This window comes from Tiliqua scincoides, chromosome 3 (genome assembly GCF_035046505.1).
Source record: "Tiliqua scincoides isolate rTilSci1 chromosome 3, rTilSci1.hap2, whole genome shotgun sequence".
NCBI lineage: Eukaryota > Metazoa > Chordata > Lepidosauria > Squamata > Scincidae > Tiliqua > Tiliqua scincoides.
This window is the reverse complement of record NC_089823.1, coordinates 146,801,828-146,825,356: the sequence shown is the minus strand read 5'-3', so window position 1 is coordinate 146,825,356 and position 23,529 is coordinate 146,801,828. Positions and strand designations below refer to the sequence as shown.

Below are 23,529 nucleotides of genomic sequence, written 5' to 3'. Positions count from 1 at the left end.
GCATTCACTAAGAGCCCAATCCTGAGCTCTTTAGCACCTGTAGTACGAGCATACTGCTGGTGCTGGGTATTGCAAATGTACTGTAAGGCACACAGTAGCACTCGGAGAGGAAGGTGATCACTGGCGCTGGACCAGCATCAGTCTAAGATGACCCTCAGTGCCTCTCAGAGGGCCAGGTGGTGCTCCAGCAGCGCCTGCCGGCGGTATCAGAGCAAGGGGAAGGTGGGGAGTGTGCAGAACTGGACAGGGGAAGGGCAAAGTGGAGGAAGGAACTGGTGCAGAAGGGGGGTGGGACTGGCAGAGCTCTGCCCTTGTTGGGAAAGTCCGACATACTGTCTCTCAACTCTGCACTGGCAAAATAGCCAACACAGGGCTTGAGATTTTCCCCCGGGGGAACAGGAACTCCAGCGGTTGCCATGGGGGCTACAGAATGCAGTGATAGCTGCTTTGGCGCTGCTGCACCTGGCAGCAGTGCTGCCTTTAGGATTGGGCTGTCAGTTCGTAGAGGAAAACAACAAGGCCTAACAAGCCTTGCTTTGTGCCCTGGGGCACTTGGTTTATACAGTCTCCTGTAATTTTATACCAGAATTCTTCACTGCACTTGGAGATTCCTCAGCAGACGTGAAAAGCGTTCTCTAGAAGCAAAAATTTTGAAAACCACTGAGCTAGAGGAATAGGTTATTAGGATGATAAATGTCACATCCATCCATACAAACTTGACCAGGGTGTCAAATGGGCTGGATTCGGCCCCTGGAAGCTCTCTCTCAGCACCACCATCAGCAGCTGAGTTGTGTTGAAGTGTCACTGCTGAAAGGGCAGCTTGGATGATAATTGTGCTGTCCCATATCTTGAAAATATGACCAAGATTTGCATATTTTCTCTTCTGCCATTTGCAACTAATGAGTACCTGAGGAAAAAATGTGCTTGTTTTTGGTCATGACCTGCAATGACATCACTTGCTACATAACGACATCACTTCCAGCCCTCAGCAGGCATCGTGAATGCTTATTTGGCCTGCTGTATGGAACGGGTTTGAACCCCTGAACTAGACTGTCCCCCTTTACATACTGGGGGCAGAGGATTTAGTGCCCTTTCATTGCCAACAGTGAGTGTAAGTCCAGATCCTAGGCAGGATTAAAGCAGTTGGAGTGGGAGTTGGGCAGCTCTGGCTCATGGAGCAAAATCCACTAGGATTCTCCTGGGTAGCCTTGTTGAAATGAACTATGGCTTTGCAGAAATGGGAGTGAAAAGTGCAGTTTGTATTGGGGGGGGGAGTCCTAAAATTTAAAATTAAAATCCCTAAAATCCCATTTAAAATCCTTCACCTTGGTTTTGCTCCACACACTCGGCCATTATTTTAAATATCAACCCAGCAATGGGTCATATTGCATGTTTAGAGATATGTCTGTGCTCTCTGGCAAAATATCCAAACAGATCTGGGTGATGGGGAACATGTTATCTGTATCTCACATAGGAGGGAGTCATACCTCAGGATATGAAGCACATGTTTTGCTTGTGAAAGGAGCTGGGTTAATTTACCCCCCTCTCACTGCTCCCCCTGGGTGGTGGTGATTAAAACTATGGTCACATTTGCATCATAGCAAGATTCTTGTGTCAGATTGTGTTGGAACATTGTGTTCTGTATTTGAGACAGAAATGAGAAATGGATCAAGCGTGAAACAGTAGCTGGAGGAGCTGCTCACAGATAAACAGCCTTGCCCCCTCATTGATTTGTTTTCAAGGAGTGTCGAAGATCTGTTAATTTTGCCCTGGTATTTGGTGGGAAAGGAAAAGGGTGGCCTGATGGAACCAGCCATAAATTCCACAAATGAAACAACCAATACAAAAAAGGGGAATATTTCCCCCTCCTTTCCACATGAACAATGAGCCAGCTGAGAGTTTAACCCCTTGCTTGCTGCAATATATTGCTCAGTATGCTATGAAGAGGGATTTCATTCCCTTTTTATCTGAATGGTAAATTGGGAGGGGCATAATGCCATCGGTTTCTGCTATATCAGCACAGCCAATGAAATTCTTACTCATAATGTTTTTGGTCTGAGACCCAGAGCAAAGCCACCAGCTTCCCAGATTGACTTTTTATAACAAATAATGTTTTGCTGATGAAATTATTTTCCCCTCCTGTCATAAATAATCCAAGTTCGTTAAATACATGAGGGCATGAAGATGCATCAGGAGTATCAAGCAGTGAAAGCACCTTTCCTGAGCTGTGAACGAGAGCCCTTGCTTTTCCTGCAGACACTGCTAACAGCCTCAAGGAACGGAAGCCTGGTCTCATTATCATTCCCATACACCCTCTCTAGTCCGATGTTCTGTTTTTGCCTGCAGAATTCTTTGCTGAAGCTGCAAGCCCTTGAAACTGACCTCTGCTCTGCATTTCTGCCAACCCAGGAAGAAATTCCTCAGCTGCCGGCTTCAAAGGATTCCGTCACCTCCTCAATCCAAAACAGCCTGCAGGGCGATGGGGACAGCTGCGGAGGTAAGAGGGTCTTTCACTAATGGCAGGACCTCTTTTCTAATTGCCAAGGCAGCTCAGCAGCTTGCAGCTTGAGGACTTCAGAGCAGAGCAGTGTGTGAGGTATAGTTTGGGTGCACGAGAGCTGTGAAAAGGTGAACTTGAAGAATAATTTAAAAAAATGCAAAAGGGCATTACACTTTTAAAGAGTGTCATAAATATTCATTTAGGAAAGAGCAATCTGTCAAAATAAGGCCCAGTTCTTTCATTTTCACATGCGGTTATTTTTATCGGCTTTTAACAGTCTTGCTTCTGATCCATTTTTCCTGGTAGAACTGGGCTCATGTGTAATATGGTGTAATACGCAATATCTGTCATGCTTTGTGCATCTTCCCCTCCCCCTTTGGCCAGGCCAACGGTGTTTCTTTCCTACTACTGTTGATTTTAATTGATTGCCTCATGGGAAAAATCTTAAAAACCGCATGTTAATTTTAATCACTAAAGATTGTCTTGTGCATCAAGCATATTTTCATAGCTCTTATTTTGCTCTTTTCTCTCCCCATTCTCATTAGAAATCAACTGTGAGAAGTTAAAGGATTCAAGGCTTGAGATGCTTTTCTGTCAGTTCAGAGCTTGTAATTACACAGATGGCCTGAGCTGAATTCCTAGGCTCAGGCCGAAAGCAAATCACTGTGTGTATGAAAAGTAGGTCAAAGTTAACAAGACCAGTGTAGCAAGTAGATGGCAGGCTTAAATTCATAGACTGTGTGTGGTCTTGTAGTGATTGGGGCAGGGAGGGGAATGACCCCTGGTGCTGATTCCTCCCTCCTTTCCCCTAATGTGCCCCTACTCCAGGGCCAAAATTGGAAGACTCTCTTGCCACCACAAGGACAAATCCAGGCAGAGAGAGACTATCCATGGAAGACTCCCAGATACATGGAGAATTGCCTTGAATTTGTCCAATAGCTTGTAGCCATGGGGCGTACGGTAACCTATGTTAAATGAAGTCATAAATTCATCTAATTGGATGCTTTACAACCACTTAATCACCCCTACCTGCCCTTTCTTCCTCATCAGGTAGGCTTGGATGCCCAATCAGGTGGTGTATACCAATCCCAACAGATGGGTTGGCTAGGGGCTGTTGTTTTTGGTGGACTGGGATAATGGAGACAAGCCATTCACAAACTACCTATGTGCTTGGCCATACTTCCTTTCTGCAATGGGGTAGATTTTAAAATCTTTTGGGGAAGCCTCTTTCCTTTTGGACCTTATGCTGAGATTTTTATTAAGGGAAACATTTGGGTATAAGAAGGCAGCAAAGGAAAACATCACAGATCTCCACTGAGACAAATGGGTCAGTATTACATGGCCTAATTCCATGGTTATGTTTTGGGATAAATAAAGTGACTATGCAGGATAGTTCAATTTGAAAACATTATTTGGGTCATTTTGCAAAGGATACTCTCTCCCACACAGGCACACTCTGAGAATATTTTGGATTAATTTGGCGATTCTGCCTTTAAGACATATTCTACATTTTAAAGTCAGTGGTGCAAAAACTCTGTGGCTTTTAATGGCTACAGCTTCCATCATTAGATGCGCCCCAGTAAAGGCAAATAATACAAAATACATTCAGTTAGTATAACCCCATTTTTTCCCACTCAGGGTGAGTGTGTCATAAAATGTATAAAACAGACCACAAAACACTCTGCTTTTTACAAAAAATTACCCCAGGTAATCAAACAGGCTTCAGATAAAGAGAAATAAATGGAAAAGATGAGTCTAGTTTACTTGTACCATTACGTTGTGCCCATGAAATATCTCTTTTTTCCATATTTATACAGTACATTTCATTTTTCAAATCACATTTGTAAGCTGTCCTTCTACATAAGAGCCCTAGGGGGTGAATAATTAAAGATAAGTACAGTGAAATAAGCATAGTATAATTGATAACCACAGAAGCAGCAGCTAGAGTCAAATGATCAAACACCCATAAAATAATTAAAACCACACGTTGGAAATCTTGGGCAAATAAAGTACTTCCCTGGTGGTGAAAGGACATCACGATTGGCACCAGGTGAGCTTCTCTAGGGAGGGCATTCCAGATGTGGGGCATCATGCTGAACATGGCCTCTCTTCAGTCACTACCTAACCTCAGATGATGGGGAGCCCAGTCCTATTCAGTGTGTGCTGGCTCACTGCCAGTGCACACTGTTGCAAACATGCTGTAAGGCTCGTTTGTGGGCCCTAGCACTGCTGGAGCACTGGTGCGAGCCCAGCTGGGCTAGCATCAGTGGAGCATCAGAGCTCCGCTGCTTGGCAGTCCACGAACTGCCAGGCAGCGCGAGAGGTAGGTGGGGGGCGTCGGGGGAAGCGGGAAGAAGGTGTTCTGGGGTGGAGGGAGGTGGAGGAGGGTGGGGAGGAGACGTGCCAGAGGGAGGGAGTGGGGCAAGGAGAGGGCAGGGAGGAGGCATGCCAGAGGGAGGGGTGGGGCAGGAGGCGGGGCTGGTGAAGCTCTGACACGAAGGCTCTAAATTCTATGCCGACTCTCAGGTCACTCTAGAATTGAGTGGCCCTATTTCAGGCCTACTTGCTTTATCTGGGGGAAGGGAATGAATGTCCCCTTCTCCTGAGGAGGTAGTGGCGGCTGCCTGGGATTCGCTGGATGCAGCGGAAGCCATTTTCGGTGCCACTATAGCCCTGCGCACCAGGCAGCTCAAGACTGAACTGCCTAAGGCTTGGAACAGAGTATCCATTAATGGAAGTCTACTATGTTCCTTCAGTTTACAAAGTGCCCCTACAGATCTTAACTCATTGTTCTTTTATGCGTAGGTTGTATGTTTAATAAAAGTATAAGAATGGTTTCCTGGGAAAGTTTGTAACAATAATTCTCAAACTTTTTAGCATTGGGAGTCACTTTTTAGATTAAAAATCTTTCAGGTCCCACAGGAACTGATGTCATTAACCTGTAATTGATGTCATAGCCCAAAGTGACATCCAGCACAATCCTATCTTGTGCTGGAACAGGCAAGCCAGGAGGTAAGCCACTGCAGCCTCTAAGGGTCTCCTCGGACTTGTGCCACCTCAAGAGGAGAGGAGCAGCTTGAAGTCGCCCTGCGCTGCTTGGGTATGGGGGCTAGGATCCCAGCCCCGCCTCCAGCGCCCCACCTGCCCCCGGGACTGCCCTCCCTCCCCCCCACCTTGGAATGCCTCCCTCCCATCTCCTCCCCGCCCTCCACAGAGTCTTTCATTGGCTGAGCTCGGCCAACGCAAGGCTTGCTCCCTCCATCGGCGCAGAGGCTGGCCTCTGTGAGCCGGCACACCTCCGCACACCAGCCCAGCTAACTCTCAAGGAGGTGCAAATGTGCCTTATGGCATGTTTGCAACCCTCCTGGGCATGCAGTAGGGACTTGCACCGGCCCAAGGGCAAGTTAGGATTCGCTTTAAACCTAAGCTGTGATTAGGCAAAGGTCCCATTACACAGCACACTCACACTTTTATAGCTTGGAATTCAAACTTCCAGCTCGGAAGTCATAGCAGATCACAGACTTGGATCCTTCTCCAACCACACAGCCCTCCCCCCTTTCCAGTATCCCATTTCCCCACCTATTCAGGGCAAACACCGTGCCTCTCTGCCACCCAGAGCCTGACCCTGCCTTACCCAGTAGCTGTGTACCCTGTATTTTCAGTGGCAGCTGAGCTAGATGCTACACTCACCTGAAATTGGCTCGTGACCCACCTAGTGGGTCCTGACCCATTGTTTGAGAAACGCTGATCTATAAAGATTCCAAATGACAGAACGTGATGGATTTTTCTCTCAGTATTTGAGAGCTGTAGAATATGTATTAATAATAACCAACGTTTGTTTGAAAAGAGAAGAGTTGTCCTACATTTAAAGAATAAACCTATCTCATATGAATTGTGTCAGGGATTATTGATCCGTAACCATAAATTACTGAAGCTGTCAATCACCACAATTTAGAAGCCAGGAGGGAGAAAACTAGGTCAGATTCATTGGTCTTAGTGTCTCAGCCGGAGAAGGAGTCTTTGTTAGAACGTTGCATTATTGGTGATTTTATTTTTCTTCAAAAGTTTTATTAGCAGCTCTACCTTTTTCATATGCACGTTTTTTGCACATACCACATATTTAGCTTAAGAAATCAATTTATTGTATGCATTTAATTTTACATTAAAATTTGGCCTTACGTGCTTTACAAGTTTTGAAAAATAGATCTGGGGAAGAGTGTATTTTTTCTGTTATTCATTGTTATGTATCTTATCTGTTTTGGAATTTTGCCTGACCTTATTTGTGGAAAAAGGATTGCGCAGTCAAATCCAGATGCTCCCATGCATATTTGCCGTTGCTGTACTAGGCTCCCAAACCTATTCACAAGGACTGCTCAATAACAGCCCAATCCTGAGCTGCCGCTGCATCCTATGGACATAGGATAGATGCGGGCGGCTCCCGATGCCTCCCTGGGGGAAGGGGCATTTGTCCCCTTCCCATGAGTAATGGAAGCAGCATTAATGCTGAGAGCAGAGCAGCCTCCATAATTGCCTGCACTGCAGCACCACCATTACAGCTACCACTGTATCCCACAGGGGAGTTTCAGCTTCTGGAGGCCTCTTTGGGGTAAACCCCAGGTGCCCCAGTGGATCAACTCGGACCTACACTGGCTCTATAGCTGGCACAGGTCCAAGTTGATCCATGTAGGAGAATCGGGCCTGGGAAGGGGATTAGGATTCAGTGGGTGCTGCCGCTCCTGCCGTACTCGCCCAAATTTGCCTCCTCTTCTATCTCCTCCCTTTTCTACCCTCCCCTGCCTTATTCCACCTATGTGGCCTTACCTGGTAGGTGTCCACAATCCATCAGAGAGTGGACCCCACTGCTTGATGCTTTCAGCAGTGGCCAGACCACACACACTAGATTAGTCACGTTTGTGACTGCCGTACAGTATGTTATGCTGGTGGAACACGAGTTCTGCCAGCATAACAGCTAGGCAGGATTGGGCTGTTTGTCATCTTTTGTTGACCAGAAGCCTGAATATTAATTTTTGGTTGCTGTGATATTCTGCAGATATAATTTGTTCAGCAATTGAAAACCATATCTAGAAAAAAAAAAGAAGTAGAGGCTATTGATCTATTTGAGTGCCATTCGCCATTCCTCACTTAAAATTTAGATCCCAATTTATTGTTGTATTGTGTATCTTACAGTTTGATCCTAAGCATATTTACTTGGAAGTAGGTCCCACCAAGTTTATTGGGACTTCCTTCCTTCCATGTAAGTATGGTTAGAGTGGACGTCCTCATGGAAGTCTTTCCTAAACTATTCTGCATCCATGTACTTCGCTGTTAACATGACCTTCTCTCAGTATATGCTATGTTTCTTTTCCACTCTGTCAAATAACAGTTTTCTCCAGGGAGCACTGTTGAACCTCAAAGTTTTTCTTTAATGTGTGCAGCTGATGAGCTTGCCTTTTACGTGACTATTTAATTCATTTGGTCATTGCAGAGCCTGTACAAGTCTGCAAAGAGGGTCAGACTGATGCAGACAATGGACATGAAGACCATCATTCCTTGGGGACCAGCAGACTGCTGTATCACATTACTGATGGAGATAATCCTCTGCTGTCTCCACGCTGCTCTATTTTTAGCCAAAGCCAGAGATTTAATTTAGACCCTGAATCAGCTCCTTCCCCACCAAGTGCTCAACTGTTTATGATGTAAGCAAATACATATTTTATTTTCCAGAGCTGCCTCTACATGATAATAAATGTTTGTCTCTTATTTCATATACACTCTCCTACTTGCATTACATATTGACATATTTCTGGGGGTACCAGAACCATGGGGGGGGGGGTAGGATTTTGTCTCTATGTTGATTCTGCTCTTGATCATGCCCTCCTGCTGTGCATTATTTTAAATAGGGGAAAAACCTTCCTTTGAAAGCTCACCTAAGTTTTTTTTCTGTTTAAAAGAGTACATGAAGGAACTGTGATTGAGCGTGGGGACATGGTGGGACAAAGTGTTAAAGGACCCCCCTTGCACAATGTTGCTCTATTTTGCAGTCTCCACAGCTGCTATTTTGTATACAAACCGGTCAGGCCATGTTATGTATTTTGTGTCACATCTGATTTGACCCTAAGTATAGCATCACAGCAATTCTGAGGAGTCCCTTTTAAAGGGCTTTCATGGACATTCTGGGTTTCTTTAGGGTGCCATTAGGAAGCCATGCACTTGGAATATATAGAAAGCACAGTTATTTTGCTGGGCAGTCTTCTCAGGCTGCCCAGATGCAATGGAGGAGTGAGTGCCTATACCTTTAACTATTGTATAGAAGAGGGAATATTGGCAGGTGCAGCTTTTTAAAGCCTTCCATGTTGAGCTGCAGCTGCCAAAACTCCCTCTTCTGGCATCTCTCTCCTTAGCATTGTTGGAAAGCTGTTTGCCCGAGTTGCACTAAAGAGGCTCCAGGTACTTGCAGAGAGCATCTATCCAGAATTGCAGTGTGGATTCCGCCACCACTGATATGGTATTCTCCCTTAGACAGCTGCAGGAGAAATGCAGGGAACAACGACAGCCACTCTTTATAACCTTCACAGATCTCACAAAGGCTTTCGACCTGGTCAGCAGGGACGGACTCTTCAAGATTCTCCCCAAGATTGGATGTCCACCCAGGCTCCTCAGCCTCATCAGATCTTTCCACAAGGACATGGAGGACACTGTTGTCTTTGATGGCTGCACATCAGACCACTTTGACATCCGAAGCGGAGTGAAGCAGGGCTGTGTTCTTGCACCAACCTTGTTTGGGATTTCTTCACTGTCCTGCTGAAGCATGCCTTTGGAACTGCAACAGAAGGTATCTATCTTCGAACCAGATCAGATGGAAAGCTCTTCAACCTCTCCAGACTGAGAGCAAAGTCCAAAGTCCAGCTGAAATGTCTGCGTGACTTCCTCTTTGTTGACGATGCAGCTGTCACTACCCACTCTGCCAAAGATCTCCAGCAGCTCATGATTCGTTTTAGCAAGGCCTGCCAAGAGTTTGGACTGACGATCAGCCTGAAGAAAACACAGGTCATGGTTCAGGATGTGGACTCACCTCCCTGCATTACAATCTCTGCGCATGAACTGAAGGTTGTCCATGACTTTGTGTACCTTGGCTCAACGATCTCCGACACTCTTTCTCTCGATACTGAGCTAAACAGACGCATCGGTAAAGCAGCTACCACGTTTTCCAGACTCACAAAGAGAGTCTGGTCCAACAAGAAGCTGACGAACATACCAAGATCCAAGTCTACAGAGCTTGCGTCCTGAGTACACTTCTGTACTGCAGCGAGTCATGGACTCTTCACTCACAACAGGAGAGGAAACTGAACGCTTTCCACGTGCGCTACCTCCGACGCATCCTCGGCATCACCCGGCAGGACAAAGTTCCAAACAACACAGTCCTGGAAAGAGCTGGAATCCCTAGCATGTATGCACTGCTGAAACAGACGCTTGCGTTGGCTCGGTCATGTCGTGAGAATGGATGATGGCCGGATCCCAAAGGATCTCCTCTATGGAGAACTCCTGCAGGGAAAGCGCCCTACAGGTAGACCACAGCTGCGATACAAGGACATCTGCAAGAGGACATCTGAAGGCCTTAGGAATGGACGTCAACAGGTGGGAAACCCTGGCCTCTGAGCGGCCCACTTGGAGGCAGGCTGTGCAGCATGACCTCTTCCAGTTTGAAGAGACACTTGGCCAACAGACTGAGGTAAAGAGGCAAAGAAGGAAGGCCCGTAGCCAGGGAGACAGACCAGGGACAGACTGCACTTGCTCCCGGTGTGGAAGGGATTGTCACTCCCGAATTGGCCTTTTCAGCCACACTAGACGCTGTTCCAGAACCACCATTCAGAGCGCGATACCATAGTCTTTCGAGACTGAAGGTTGCCAACAACTGTATAGAAGAGGGAATATTGGCAGGTGCAGCTTTTTAAAGCCTTCCATGTTGAGCTGCACCTGCCAAAATTCCCTCTTCTGTACAATGGTTAAAGGTATAGGCACTCTGTTCTCCATTTTATCTGGTCACCCCAACTCTTCTACTACTTGCTGTTTCCTAAACAATAAATGGCTCTTGGAGGAACAACAGCTTCTCAGGCCATTCTTTTTTCATAGTCAGTGGCAACCCTGCTTGTGATGTGCAAGCTTCAAGCGGTCCAGTAGCTGTGTCCTGTACTTGCCAGGGATACATAATGACACGAGGTAGGGATTTCTAACAATATTCTCAGCACCTTCTGTAAAGTATATTTCACAGAATTATTATTTTTTTTGGTGGAGAGGGCCCATTACAGTTAAACTGGGATAAAATTGATATAAGCTTGTAATTAAGATATGCTTAGACATTTGGCTTTAGCTATTAGGTTTCTGCTAATTTATTGTGGTGGTTGAGGGTGCATGCACAAAGTCTGATTGCCTTCCTTGGCTTAACTCTCCTCCGTATGCTCTTTTACTATTCTTTCTCTCTCCTTCTTTCCATTCCCCTTCTTCATTTTCTCCTTTCTTCCTCCCCTCAGTACAGTTCCAGCAGACCAGTGCAATTGTAATCCTAATCCTGTAAAATGATTTTAGATCTAGGTATTTCTGTCCTTTCTAACTTTTTAGGCCAAGAAGTTCCTCCAGGGGTAGCTGTGATGACTGCAAAGAACCACAGACCATAGCCCAACTTACAAAGCACGTGCAAAGTCTTAAGAGAAAAATCAGGAAATATGAAGAAAGGTTTGAGCAAGAAAAGAATTATCGGGTAAGAAGCCAAAGAGGCAAGCACAATGCATTCTGAGAAAATGCTGCAACTTTTTGCTGTTTATCAAGAATGAAGATGGTTGTTCTTACTAAGCAGGAGTTGAGGAGAGACTGCTTTTAGCTTCATGGGTCACGTTTTGCAGACCTGGTTTATGTGAGATGACATCCCTTATGTTCCAAGGACCAAAGCAGATGTGCATCTCCATTATCAAAATTGATCCCAGTGGGAGAAATGACCATTTGTTAGTGTTGATGGCTGTGGTGACCTCATAAATTGAGTGACCTCATAGAGGGCTATGGTAACTAAGCAACAATGCCACAGATGTCTAGTCCTAGTTCTCATCTCCACCTTTTTGTACCAAGCAAAGCAGCCATCTAGGCACTGGCAAGGTTAGGGAGTAGCAAAATGTGATCTTGCAGAGATTAATAACCAGTGAAAGGCACATAATCCATGTTCACCAGTGAGGCAGGGCAAAGAAACAAAAAAAACAAACCTTGATTCCATTGACTCATTCAGCAGGTATATCTGGTGATTTTAAATGCTGCTTCAAGATAACTAGAGAATTGAAGTGAGTCAGAGAGTTGCAGGTACTTAATGAGAACATGAAACTCTCATTATTGTTATTTTGGTACAAATATGTGTAAAGTTGCAGAAGGGGATAGATAATACAAATGATAGACTGTTGGTTGTATTCAGGACATTGTGCTGTTAAAATAAACTATGTCCAAGATCTCAATATTTATTTTTCAGTAATGTAAACCTGCAAGTGGTTTCTGTTGGTCTCCGGTGATCATAGTTTGTTTACTCTTCCTGAATGAAATCTATATGTACCATAGGGGCTCCAGCTGTTGTTGAGAACCGCAATATTACCTGTACCTCGATTCTTCTCTGCCTAGCCTTACAGAATCTATGAACCCACTGTAAATTTCATAGGTTGTTATCCTAAACCAATATCCATTAATTTAAGTTTTTTTTTTAACAAATATGGGATTTTTGAACAAGTATGAAATCTTAGTTGCCAAGTTTTGCAAGAAATGAATAAATAAATAAATTAGAGTTTGGACTAGAGGCCTAATTCTTGCTGATGTGGTAAACCTTAAACTTCTAGTCTGTTCCACTTCATACCACAGTGGGGGCTCACATAATTAAATGGGTTTAAAAAGTTACACCTGCCAAAATGCCCTCTTTTACATTGGTTAAAGGTATAGGCACTCTATCCTCCATTGTATCTGGTCACCCTGTGGCATCACCATGTAGGAGGACCTAGAAGGCCAGTCCACTCTTGGCACAGTCTGGAGTCTGGATAAATTGTTTAGTTTTCCATGCAGCCTCTGGAAGTACAATCTGACCACTCTAGATTAATGCCAAAGCTTATGTGTTTGAGCTGATTTGCCTATTACTAGTGTGAGTTGGTAACAATAAAAGGCCACGCCCTAACTATCCTTTCTTTTCTGTTCTTTCTTGTCCAGCCTTCTCATGTGGACAAAATAGCCAGCCCTGAAGTAATGAAATGGATGAATGATTTGGCCAAAAGTCGTAAGCAGCTTAAAGGTGCACAGTCAGCATCATGCTACCTTTTTCACATGGTATTTCTCTTCTGCTAATGTGTGGCATTGAATCTAGTGGATGACAGAGCAAGAAATCTTGCTTACAGCAAATCTTCAGTGCTTGAAGGCGGTTAAAGTTTAACTCTATAAAAGCTGAAAAGATGAACTGTTTAATATTATTGTAAGCCTTAAACTCTGAGGACAGCTGAGATAAAAGACTCACCACTTAATTAAAGTGTAAAAGGGGATTTAAATATTCACACTTCTTGATACTTGGGGATTAAAGAACCATTTAGATGTGCCTTAGGTATTGGCTCTAAGGGAGACTTCTGCAAAATACCTTATAAGTGAAATTCTATTCCAACAAGACTGTGGTCAGTACAGGTTGAGTCTCGGTATTTGTGAGGGTTCCATTCCCAGAACTCATGTGGATGTCAAAAATCGAATTAAAGTAAATCCATTAAAAAAAAAACAATGACCCTTGGCTCAGCGATATGAAAACAGCCTTGCTGACCTTTGTAATGCATCAAGCAGACAATCAGTTTCTTTCCAGGCCCTTAGAAAGGCTTCACTCCTAGGCAGTGATCCCTCCCTTGACCAGGAGCCTCAGCACCTGGGAAAAAATGGAGGAGGTGATAATCACTGCCATTAAAAATTATTTCACATGCTGAGAGGGAAGAGAGGGGTTCACTTGCCTCTGAGTGAAGTTATTCTAAGTGCCTGGAGAGAGAATGATTGATGGTCAGCCGGCTGCCCTCTCTCCCATTATTGAGGCTATTGTTAAACAACTTTTTTTCATTTAATTTAAAGGGCCCTCCTCATCACATTGAGCTAAAACTGCGGGTGAAAAATACCTGTATTGGAAATCATAACTATCTTATGTTGCAGATATGAATGAGTTAACAGGAGTTAACATCAAATTTTCATATTTGATGAGATTGTGTAGTTCAACTAATCTTTTGCAATGTATTAAAAACAGTACTGGGTATGAGTTCCCTCCGAGCCCCTAAATAGTTCTTTCAGGGTATATGGAAGCCCATGTAAAACTGAACATATTGTGGCAAATCTATTAACTGTAGGCAGGATTGTAGCTGGTAAAATATTGGAAGCAGGATCGGTTTCCATCAGTGGAATGTTAGAAATTCAAAACCTGAAATGCTACTATGTTAATTAATGACTAGACCAGTGGTTGCCAAACTTTCTAGCACCAGGACCCACTTTTTTAAACGGCACTCTATTGGAACCCGTGTAGGTTGACCAGACTTCAGAAAAAGGAGACCTAGAAAGAAGTAATATTTATTTATAAGTATTAATAATCAGAAAAAGACCCTCCAACATTTATCTCCCTATATTTACACATGGTTGCAAATTGCAGAAGCTATTTGCAGGGTAATTAGCAGCTACAGTATCTGATTTTTGAATAGCCTCAGAGCTTGAGGCAGTGAGTTATCTGATCTTTCCATCACCCTTTGGTGACCCATCAAAAATCAGATCACAACCCACCAGTGGGTCCTGACTCACAGTTTGAGAACCACTGGACAAATTGAGGGTGCAGTCCTAGTGGACTTTCCAGCACTGAGGTAAGGACAACCAGCTCCGAAGTAAGGGAACAAACATTCCCTTATCTTGAGGAGGCCTCTATGACTGCCCCCCAACTGCAGAATGCAGCACATGCCCCATTTATGTCAGAGCTAGAAAGTTGGTTAGGATTCAGGCCCAAGTTAAATTAGACACTGTAGGGTCAATATAGCCTATTTATTCAGTATTGAATTGGGGCGATACCAGCTTTGAATATTAGACAAGCAAGTAGTGACTGTGATCTTTCATTGCAGTGAACCTAACATTGAACAATAATGTTTGATATTTACTTTATGCACTGTATGCGATATCTCCTTTTATTAAAACAAACACCTCAAAGGAAAGATAGCTAGTTTCCTTAAGCTATGTCACTGCAAACTTCCAGTCATACCAGTCAAAATTCTCTAAAGAATTTTGGTAGTTTGATGAGGGTGATCAGAATTCTCTTAACATCCTTGCCACATTCTTGCTGCACTACACACCCCAGGTTTGTGAAAGATGAGGGAATTCTTAGGCTGCAATCCTATGCACTCTTTTGTGAGAGGAAGTTCTACTGATTTTCCTGGGATTTACTTTTGGGTACACAATCATAGGATTAGGCTGTTTTTAACTAGTGTTCATAGTATACAGAACTCCTAGCCCCTGCCTCCTGGAACCAACCTACTTTGCTGTCCTTCTGAATGCTGGCTTCTTGATTTCCCACATGGTTTTTTGGCATGATACAGAAGTGGCAAAGAAAAAAAGAGTGAACAACAAGATCACGCACACACTAAACCGAGTCAGGACTCAAAACATTTCAAGTCCCAACTTATTTTTAGTCACTGGCTGCGAGTCAAGTTGGGGTCAGTGATGTCCACAATTTCAGTCAACTTGAGTCATCCAAAAACATGTTTTTGGGCAATTTAAGTCAAGTCACCATGAGTCAAGTGCCCAGGCCCCACTGGAGTGAGGTTCACATGGGAAATAGGCTTATTTAATTGTACCTCCTTTTCCTGAGATATTAAATAGCATCCATGATCTCCCTCAGTGCAGTCTAGTAACTAAGGGTGCAATCCTATCTTGCTCTGGAGCAGGCAAGCCAAGAGGCTTGAGCTGCATCCAGTGCAGGATAGGTGCCCACAGTGGCTCAGCCAGAGGTAAGGGGAAACTCTTCCCCTTACATCCGGGTAAGCCACCCTGATCCCAATGGGTCTCCTCAGACTTGCGCCACCTCCTGAGGTGGCGCAAGTCTGAGGAGAGCAGAGTGGATTGAAGCTGCTCCATGCTCCTCAGAAACAGGAGTTGGGATCCAGCATAATTGCTGGGTCCCAGCCCTGCCTCCCGCTCCCCACCTGCCTGCCCCCGGGGCTGCCTACTGCCCTGCCCTCCCCCCACCCGGAATGCCTCCCTCCTGCTTCCACCCTGCCCACCCCAGAGCCTGACATCAGTCCAGCTTGACAAGGCTTGGTGCTTCTGTCAGCGTGGAGGCTTATGTCAGCCTCTGTAGGCTGGCGCACCTCTGCACACTGGCCTAGCCGACTCATGAGGAAGTGTAAAGGTGCCTAATGGCACGTTTGCAACCCTCCTGGGCTGGCACAAAAGACTTGTGACGGCCCAAGGCGCAGTTTGGATTGCGCTGTAATGGAATTAATGCAGAGTTTGTAGCTTCATTGTGTGGATACCTTTCACTCAATAATAGAAAAATGATATATTTGATCCTGTGCTACAAAAAGTGTTTAAAGTCTTCTTATTTCCTCATTCTGTAAGTCTTGTGGCAGATTTTTATCTGAGTGTGAGTTCATGTTTCCCATCACAATCTATATCATAATCAGCCAGAGGTCAAGAACACAGTATACTTATATCAAAATAACAATGCAGGTTGTTTTGTAAGGGTGAGGTTTTGCAGGAGTGTAGATTCAATGAGGTCAGTAATCCAGTCTTGGTATTACCACTTGCACTTTACTACAGATGAGCTTGTAGGTTGATAATGTGCACAGAGAAGAAATCCAACCACAGGGTAGCTTCATGTGTGAGCCTGGAATGCTTTAAGTTGTTTTCAAAGGCAAAAGCAGTTGGGGATTGCATTTCAGTTGAAGTGCTGGGGAGGAGTATTAAAAATTTTATCCTGTGCCATTTTTCTCCAGTCTAAATGGATTCACGGCTTTTATTTGCCCCTTTGAGGGAAGACATATAGGTGCACTCGACACATCTTCCACGCTGGGATCCAGATCCAGTTTGGGGTCCCCCTGCCTGCTTTCACATTTTGGAAAAAGAATCCCCAGGGGAACCGATCACAGTTCTTTCTACATTGTGTTTAATTAGGGTGTTGACGATAAGAGAGCTAAGTGCCCAGTCTTTTGCAATGAAAGGATGGATGAAATAAAGAAAACAAAAAGGAAGGGAATTGCCAAACCTAGTGATCTTGTGCAGGGGTCTCCAGACTTTTGAGCAGGAGGACCACATCATATATCTGGCATGGTGTCATGGCCCGGAAAAATAAATAAAGCAGATTAAGAAATAAACCTTGTTTGTTCCTGGCTGCCCCCCACCCCCCAGCATAATTAAGGTTGCAATCCTGTTCACACTTACCTGGGGGTAAGCCCCATTGACTATAATGGGACTTACATCTGAGTAGGCATGCATAGGATTTGGCTCCAAGAAGAGGAAGTAGCACAGGAACAGTTCCACAATCTCATCAAGCACAAACATAGCAGATTAAGAAATTAACCTCTCATGTTCCTGGCTGCCCAACTCCACAGCAATATAATAAAGAAGAGGAAGTAGCAGAGAAACAGTTCCATGATTTTACCAAGCCTCTCCCACTTGCTTCCTGCTCCTTCACAGCAGGTTTTTTCTCTAGTCAGCTTCTCCCCACATAGTGCGGGAAAGCCCCTCCCCACTCCTACTCCTTCCTGGCCAATTTTTAGCAAGCCTTTTAAGGCTTGTTGGTGCATGCAAGAGTTCTTGAAGCCTTGAGCAGGTCTCGAACACAACGTCTGGATGTTCCTGGAAATCGGACTAGATATCTCACGGCTGGGGTGTCTGCTGGCTGACAGGTGTGTGGCCAACTGGTCCGCGGGCCAGAAGGACTGTTGCTAAGGACTGGACTTGGCCCACATGCTGGGGTTTGTGGACCCCTGATCTAGTGTATTAACTACAATGTCTTAACAAATCCCCTTGAAGAAGAGTCATTGACTTGAAATATTTATCCAGTACATCTTTGAAGGTCCCTCTCTTATTGTTTTATTTATTTTTCGCATTTTTATTTCATCCTTCCTCAAAGGAACTCAAGGTGGTGTACATGGTTCATCCTTCCTTTTGTCCTCACAACAACCCTGTGGAGTAGGTGAGGCTGATAGTGACTGGCTCAAAGTCACCCAGGAAGCTTCATGGCTGAGCGGGGATTTTAACCAGGATCTTCCAAGTCTAACTCCCAAAACACTATACCATCTTGACTCTCAGGGTCAAAATAGATGTGACTTTAATGACATCATTGACCCTGTCATGCTTGTTTTCCCGCTGTACACATTGGAGGGCACATTTGGTGGGGTAGAGAGAGGATTTAACTTTATCCACCACCATAGTCCTGAAACAGATCATTCCCCTCCTTGTGGCTGTGTTCTGTAACAGCAGAAATAACTCATGGCAAGTAGTAGTTCATTTGTATCTTGCAAATTTTCCTCCAGAGCTGAAACTCAAAATGTCGGCAGAACAAAGCTGTCCCCTCAAAGCACCTCAAAGGAACCTTCACCAGGACAGTACCAAAGAGACTGTGAAGCAGGAAGTGGCCAGTACTCCTTTAAGCCCATCTGTGGAAGAAACTGTGGATGCTGTGCTGAAGCAACTGAAGGAGAAACGGCAGCAGCTCAATATCCCTGAGAACATTAAGGTATGTTGTTATCGTATAGGGTTTCTATGTGCTCAGCCAGCCAAGATCACATCTTGAACCGTTAGGCAACCTGCTTTGCCTAATGATGAAGGGCAGTGGTAGCTTCCATGTTTTGTGACCATCTTGCATCCGTTAAATACAGCCACTTTGCAGCAGGAAGTACTGTTTTTGTTTTGAAAAGGAATGCTCTTACTGAGGCTTGCAAAGACATCATAGAATCATCGAATCCTACCTTCAAGGTCATTTAGTCAAACCCCCTGCTTGAAGCAGGAAAGTTCTCTCTGGATCATCTCCAAAAGATTCCTTTCAAATCTCTGCTTGAAAACCTCCAGTGAGGGAGAACCCACCATGTCCCTTGATCAGTGGTTTCATTGTCATACTGCTCTTACCATTAAAAATTTCTTTCTGATATCCAACTGAAGTCTTGCCTCATGCAGCTTAAGCCTAGTAGAGCTAGTTCTACTCTCTGGGGCAGCAGAGAACAAACCTTTGCCCTCTTCCACATGATGGCCCTTCAGGTATTTGAAGAGGGCTATCATGTTCCCCCTCATCTTTCTCTCCTCCTGGTTAAACATATGGAGTTTTCTCAACCTTTCCTCTTAGAACCAATACGTGGATGACACCCAGCTATATCTCTTTTCTGCCAGCTTCCAAGGGAGCTGTCAAAGTTCTTGGGCATTGTCTGGAAGTGGTTTGGGCCAGGATGAGGACTTACAAACTGAAATTTAATCCATACAAGACAGGGATTTACCACAAAATGGTAAATCTCCGCCTCAGGGAGGCAGCCTGACGACTCCTCAGGGTAGGGATTCCCTTACCCCATGTTGAGCCTTATGGGTCTACTAGGATCTATGGCAGCTCACTCTCTGGTACAGAACTGTGTAGGACTTGGAGGCATGGGAGGGGGGATAGAAACTGCCAGCAGACTTTATTGCTGTCCCCACCCCCTTCTGGGCCTGAACCGCCTTCCTACCCACTCTCCCTCTGCCCAATTTTGTTCCCTCCACCCTGGAACGCCTCCCTGCCACTCGTTGGGGGAACTTATCACTGCTGGCTGCCAGCAGTCGTCCTCCTGCCCGCTGGTACCTCCCTTCTCCCAGTTGCCATGGCACATTTGCAACAGCCATTTCTCAGGCAGTGTGCAAGAGACTGGCACTGGCCTGGAATAGGATTGGGCCGTTTGCCGGACAAATTTACAAAGCTAGTGAAAACGTGGGCTATATCAAGGCTATGATTCTCCACTGCATTATATGTCAACAGGCATTATGCAGGAAATACTTAGATTTGTCTTAGGTTATAAAACCTGCAATTACAACTGTGAATGTCATTCACTCGTTTGGACTTAACCATTGTCAATTCATCCAATTTGTGGTGGAAATTGAAGCTGCATGTCACAATTTGCCCTAGCTCGCTTACGGAAAAGTTTTGTCACAATTTTTTGAGCATATAACTGAAATCAAAATGTTCTTAAATTTTAAACAAAAAAGTCTGTCTGCAGGTGGCCCTCATTATCTGCGGGGTGTCCATTCCCAGAAGTCACCTTTAAATGATGCTGGGTTTCCGAACAGTCTCTGGAGGTTCCAGGTTGGCTCCCACTGCAGGCTCAGGTACCTGCGAATGAAGAAATCCTCTGAACCTGCAGATAATGCAGGCTGCCTGTATACTCACAAGTATACAGACTTGTAAATTCATTGTTTGAATAGACTTGACCAAGCACATGAATGACTTCTCAGACTACAAGAGGAAAACAAACTTAGCTCTGACATGCATAGCAAGAATGAAAGCAGTCAGGCAGAAACTAATCCTTTTGAGCCCCAACTGAAGAACAACTGTTTTGTTCATTTTCTACATTGTGACAAATTCAGCCAAGAAACTGAATCACAATTCCCAACTGACCCTGCTTAAGAAATTGTTTCTTATCTGAAAGTACAGTTCCAGGAGTGTTTTTCTGACCTTGATGTGAAAGCAGGAGAAATAAGGATTCTTCAAAACCTGTTTGATTGCAGTGTCAAAAAACCACCACCTGAACTTCAATTGGAAGTGGTTGACCTCCAATCAATAGGCACTTTGAAGGACAAATTTAAGGAAGGAAATCTGGTAGAATTTTGCCAAGTGATGAGTTCCCTCTCCTTCAAATCTGTGACTTGATTTCAATCTTTGGCATTACTTACCTGTGCAAGCGAACTTTTTCAAAGATATTGTGAAATTTAGCTAAATGTCGAACTTGTCCAATGTTCACTGAAACACAGTGTTTTCGATTGGGACTGCTAAATTCGAACCTTGGTTTGATAAAACAGCTAAACACCAGTACCATACTTCGCACTAATCCTTAAGTAAATTCGTTCCATCCAAATTTATGAGTTGTTATAAATGAAGTAAAAATTGATGTAATTCTTGACACATTAACAAAATTTCTTCTCTTTTATCTAATTTAGAATTGAATGTAGGAATGGCACTGCAGGGTGGTGTTTTATATATTTATATAAAATTTATTTATTTATTTATGCATGCACATGCGTGTGTGTGTGTTTTATCCTTAAAGCCTCTTAAAAAATCTAATGTGGGCCTCATCTCATTTACCTGCACAGAGCAATGCAGACTTGCACCAGAGATTGAGCTGGTGCAGGTTGAAGTTGCCCCAGTTCCTTATCCTGGAGCAAGGAGACAAATGTCCTCTTACCTTGAGGAGACCTACAGCAGCCAAAAATCTTCTGCAGGATGCAGTGGAAGCCATGCTAGCACTGCTGTATCACAGCACTGGGATTTACGCAGGATTGGGGTGCCCCTGTCTTAGCTGACCATGTGATGAGCCTGAAAAGAACCTCAAATGCAATGCTAGGCTACGTCAGTGGAGGCATAGTGTCCAGAACACAAGAAGTAATCATTCCACTCTCCTGCACTACTCAGACCTCATTTGAAATACCGTGTCCAATTGTGGGCATCACACTTTAAGGAGGACATAGATAAGTTGATTCAGAGGAGGGCAACAAGGATGGTGAAGAGTTTGAAAACCAAGTCCTGTGAGGAACAATTAAAAAAATTTGGTATGTTTATTGTGTAGAAGAGAAAGCTAAAGGGGAAATATGATAGTCATCCTCAAGTATCTAAAGGGCTGTCATGTAGAATAAATGGAGGACTTATACTTTTGTGGTCCCTGAAGGCAGGGCCAGAACCAATGAGTTTGTAACTGAAGGGACTTGATGAAAAATACCTTAACTGTAAGAGTTGTCCTGGACTGGAACAATCTGTTTTGGCAGTAGTGGGCTCTCTCTCTTATTAGAGGTTTGCAAGCAGGGGCTGGATGGCCACCTATCAGAAATGTTTTAGCAGTTGCTTGCACTAACTGGGGAATTGAGTTAGACGACCTCAAGGTTCCCTTCCAGTGTGAATATTCTATAATTCTGCGACACCTGTGTTTTGCTGGATTGTACTCAGTGCCTTTAGATCAGGTGACCACGGACTGATTTAAATGTGATGATGGCCACCAGGAAGCTGCCGGACAGCTCTTATCTATTTAGGCACTTCACAGGCACTGGCATTAAGGCTCGTCACCTGTGCACCAGTCCCTGCACATATAATATTTGCACTCTAGCAAACCTATGGCTTAAGGGGAGGCTGCATTGACTTGTATATGCTGCTTGTGCATCAAAGAATGTGCAAGCCGGAAGAGCCTTTTAAAAGTGATGCCAGTTACATGGAGCAAACATATGGGAAGCTGCTTTCTGCAGCCTTCGTGTTCCTTGGTGGTTCTGTTTAAATTGCTCCCTATGGAGCACTATGATGCAGTTAAAGTATCCATTTTGTGTCCCGATTAGTGCTCAGAGCAATACCCAAGGATCATGAGGTTCAGGGAGCAGCTATGTTGTGCTTGATCTATGCTGCATGCTCTTGAGTCTTAAGGGGTGTCCACTGAAAAGGAGGTGTCCACTGAAAAGGAGGTGAATCACAGCAGTATCAAAGGAGACCCTAACATAGTCATCTTGGCTATTTGGAATGTCCAGTCTCAGATGTGTTATGCTGATGAATACAGCATATAGCTGATGAATACAGCCGGGATAGCCTGGAGCTATTCTTTCCAGCTGGAGATGCAAATATCTGGAAGTAGATAGTGCTTGCCATCTTCTGGTCATCAAGCATCAAAGTCCTTTTCCCTCAGTTATTCAAAGACAAGAGATGGAGTATTCCCAGTGGTAAGTGGAGTATTCCCAGTGTTTATTTCAGTGGTTATTTCAGTGGTAAGCTCACTGAATAGCAGTGGTGGAGGTGGTCAGGGACTAGAAACAGTAGCAGAGGGCTACCCCTGCTGTCTCTGCTAGCTTTAAAGGGGGTGAACAGTTTGCTGGGCTGGCATAGTAATGAAGGAAGGAAAGGGGACATACCACTTGACTACTTGCTGGAGGTCAGCTGCTGCTCAGCTCAGATGAATATTAAGTAACATCCTGGGGTCAACGGCTGCTGCTTCACAAAATGTACACAAGCCCTGTGAGATCAGCCTCATAGAATTGCAGCTTCGTTGTTTGTTAGAGATGAATGAAGACACACAAGTAAATGTGTTTGTTTTTACTCAGTAGATTCTGTTAGTCAGTACTCCACCAGGAAACCATTTCAGAAGCATATATGTGAGGCTGGTTTATCTCTTGACAATCCTCCAGACCTGAAACCAAACTGCAGGACTTTTCAGGCAGCTAAAAAGGGTCTAGGCTTAGTTAAGTATGTGAGGGATGTGGCACACATGAAGCCAATGGGTGTCAGCACAATGTGTCCTTTTATCTTTGCCCTATGAGATGCTGGGAATGCAGTGTCTGAGGTGATGGTGCATCATATATCTCGTGTTGGTTCAAGGAGAGCACTTGCCCCTGGAACCCAACCTCAGTGCCCCTAAAGCAGCTGCTCATGGTGCTGCTATCTCCGCCCCTCCCACACTCATCAGAGGGCTATGTATAATGACAATGTCCTAACACATAGGGGGCAGTGGCTCCTATGAGTGGCCATAGGATCCACTTTTGGCTGCTTAACCTCCAGCTTCTGACTCCTGTGAATCATGCAAATGAATCAGCTTCCTTATTTTGCAGGACTTTATTCTGCTTCTGCTAGCATTGGGCTAGAAAATGCTTGTAGGATACAGAAGCTCTGTTGCCTGAGCCAGTGGAAGTCCTACTTGGAACCACTCTGGATCTGGTGCCTTGGCTGCCATAAGAGCTAGAAACATGCTTTATTTTCAACCGGCACCTCTTTCAACATTAAATAAAACATTAAATACTTGAAGGATCAAAGCTACTTT

At 44.5% G+C, this 23,529-nt stretch overlaps 1 protein-coding gene across 3 annotated transcripts in view; it reads left to right on the top strand.

Moving 5' to 3' along the window:
• The window catches only part of FAM13C (family with sequence similarity 13 member C), an 83,289-nt gene that overhangs the window by 36,985 nt on the left and 22,775 nt on the right, over nt 1–23,529 (top strand). For all 3 annotated transcript variants that reach the window (XM_066619162.1, XM_066619161.1, XM_066619160.1), the window contains exons 6-10: nt 2,347–2,497; nt 7,986–8,196; nt 11,117–11,255; nt 12,725–12,806; nt 18,046–18,248. In XM_066619162.1, the coding sequence (XP_066475259.1) occupies nt 2,347–2,497; nt 7,986–8,196; nt 11,117–11,255; nt 12,725–12,806; nt 18,046–18,248 (786 nt within the window). The remainder of the gene's footprint in view (nt 1–2,346; nt 2,498–7,985; nt 8,197–11,116; nt 11,256–12,724; nt 12,807–18,045; nt 18,249–23,529) is intronic.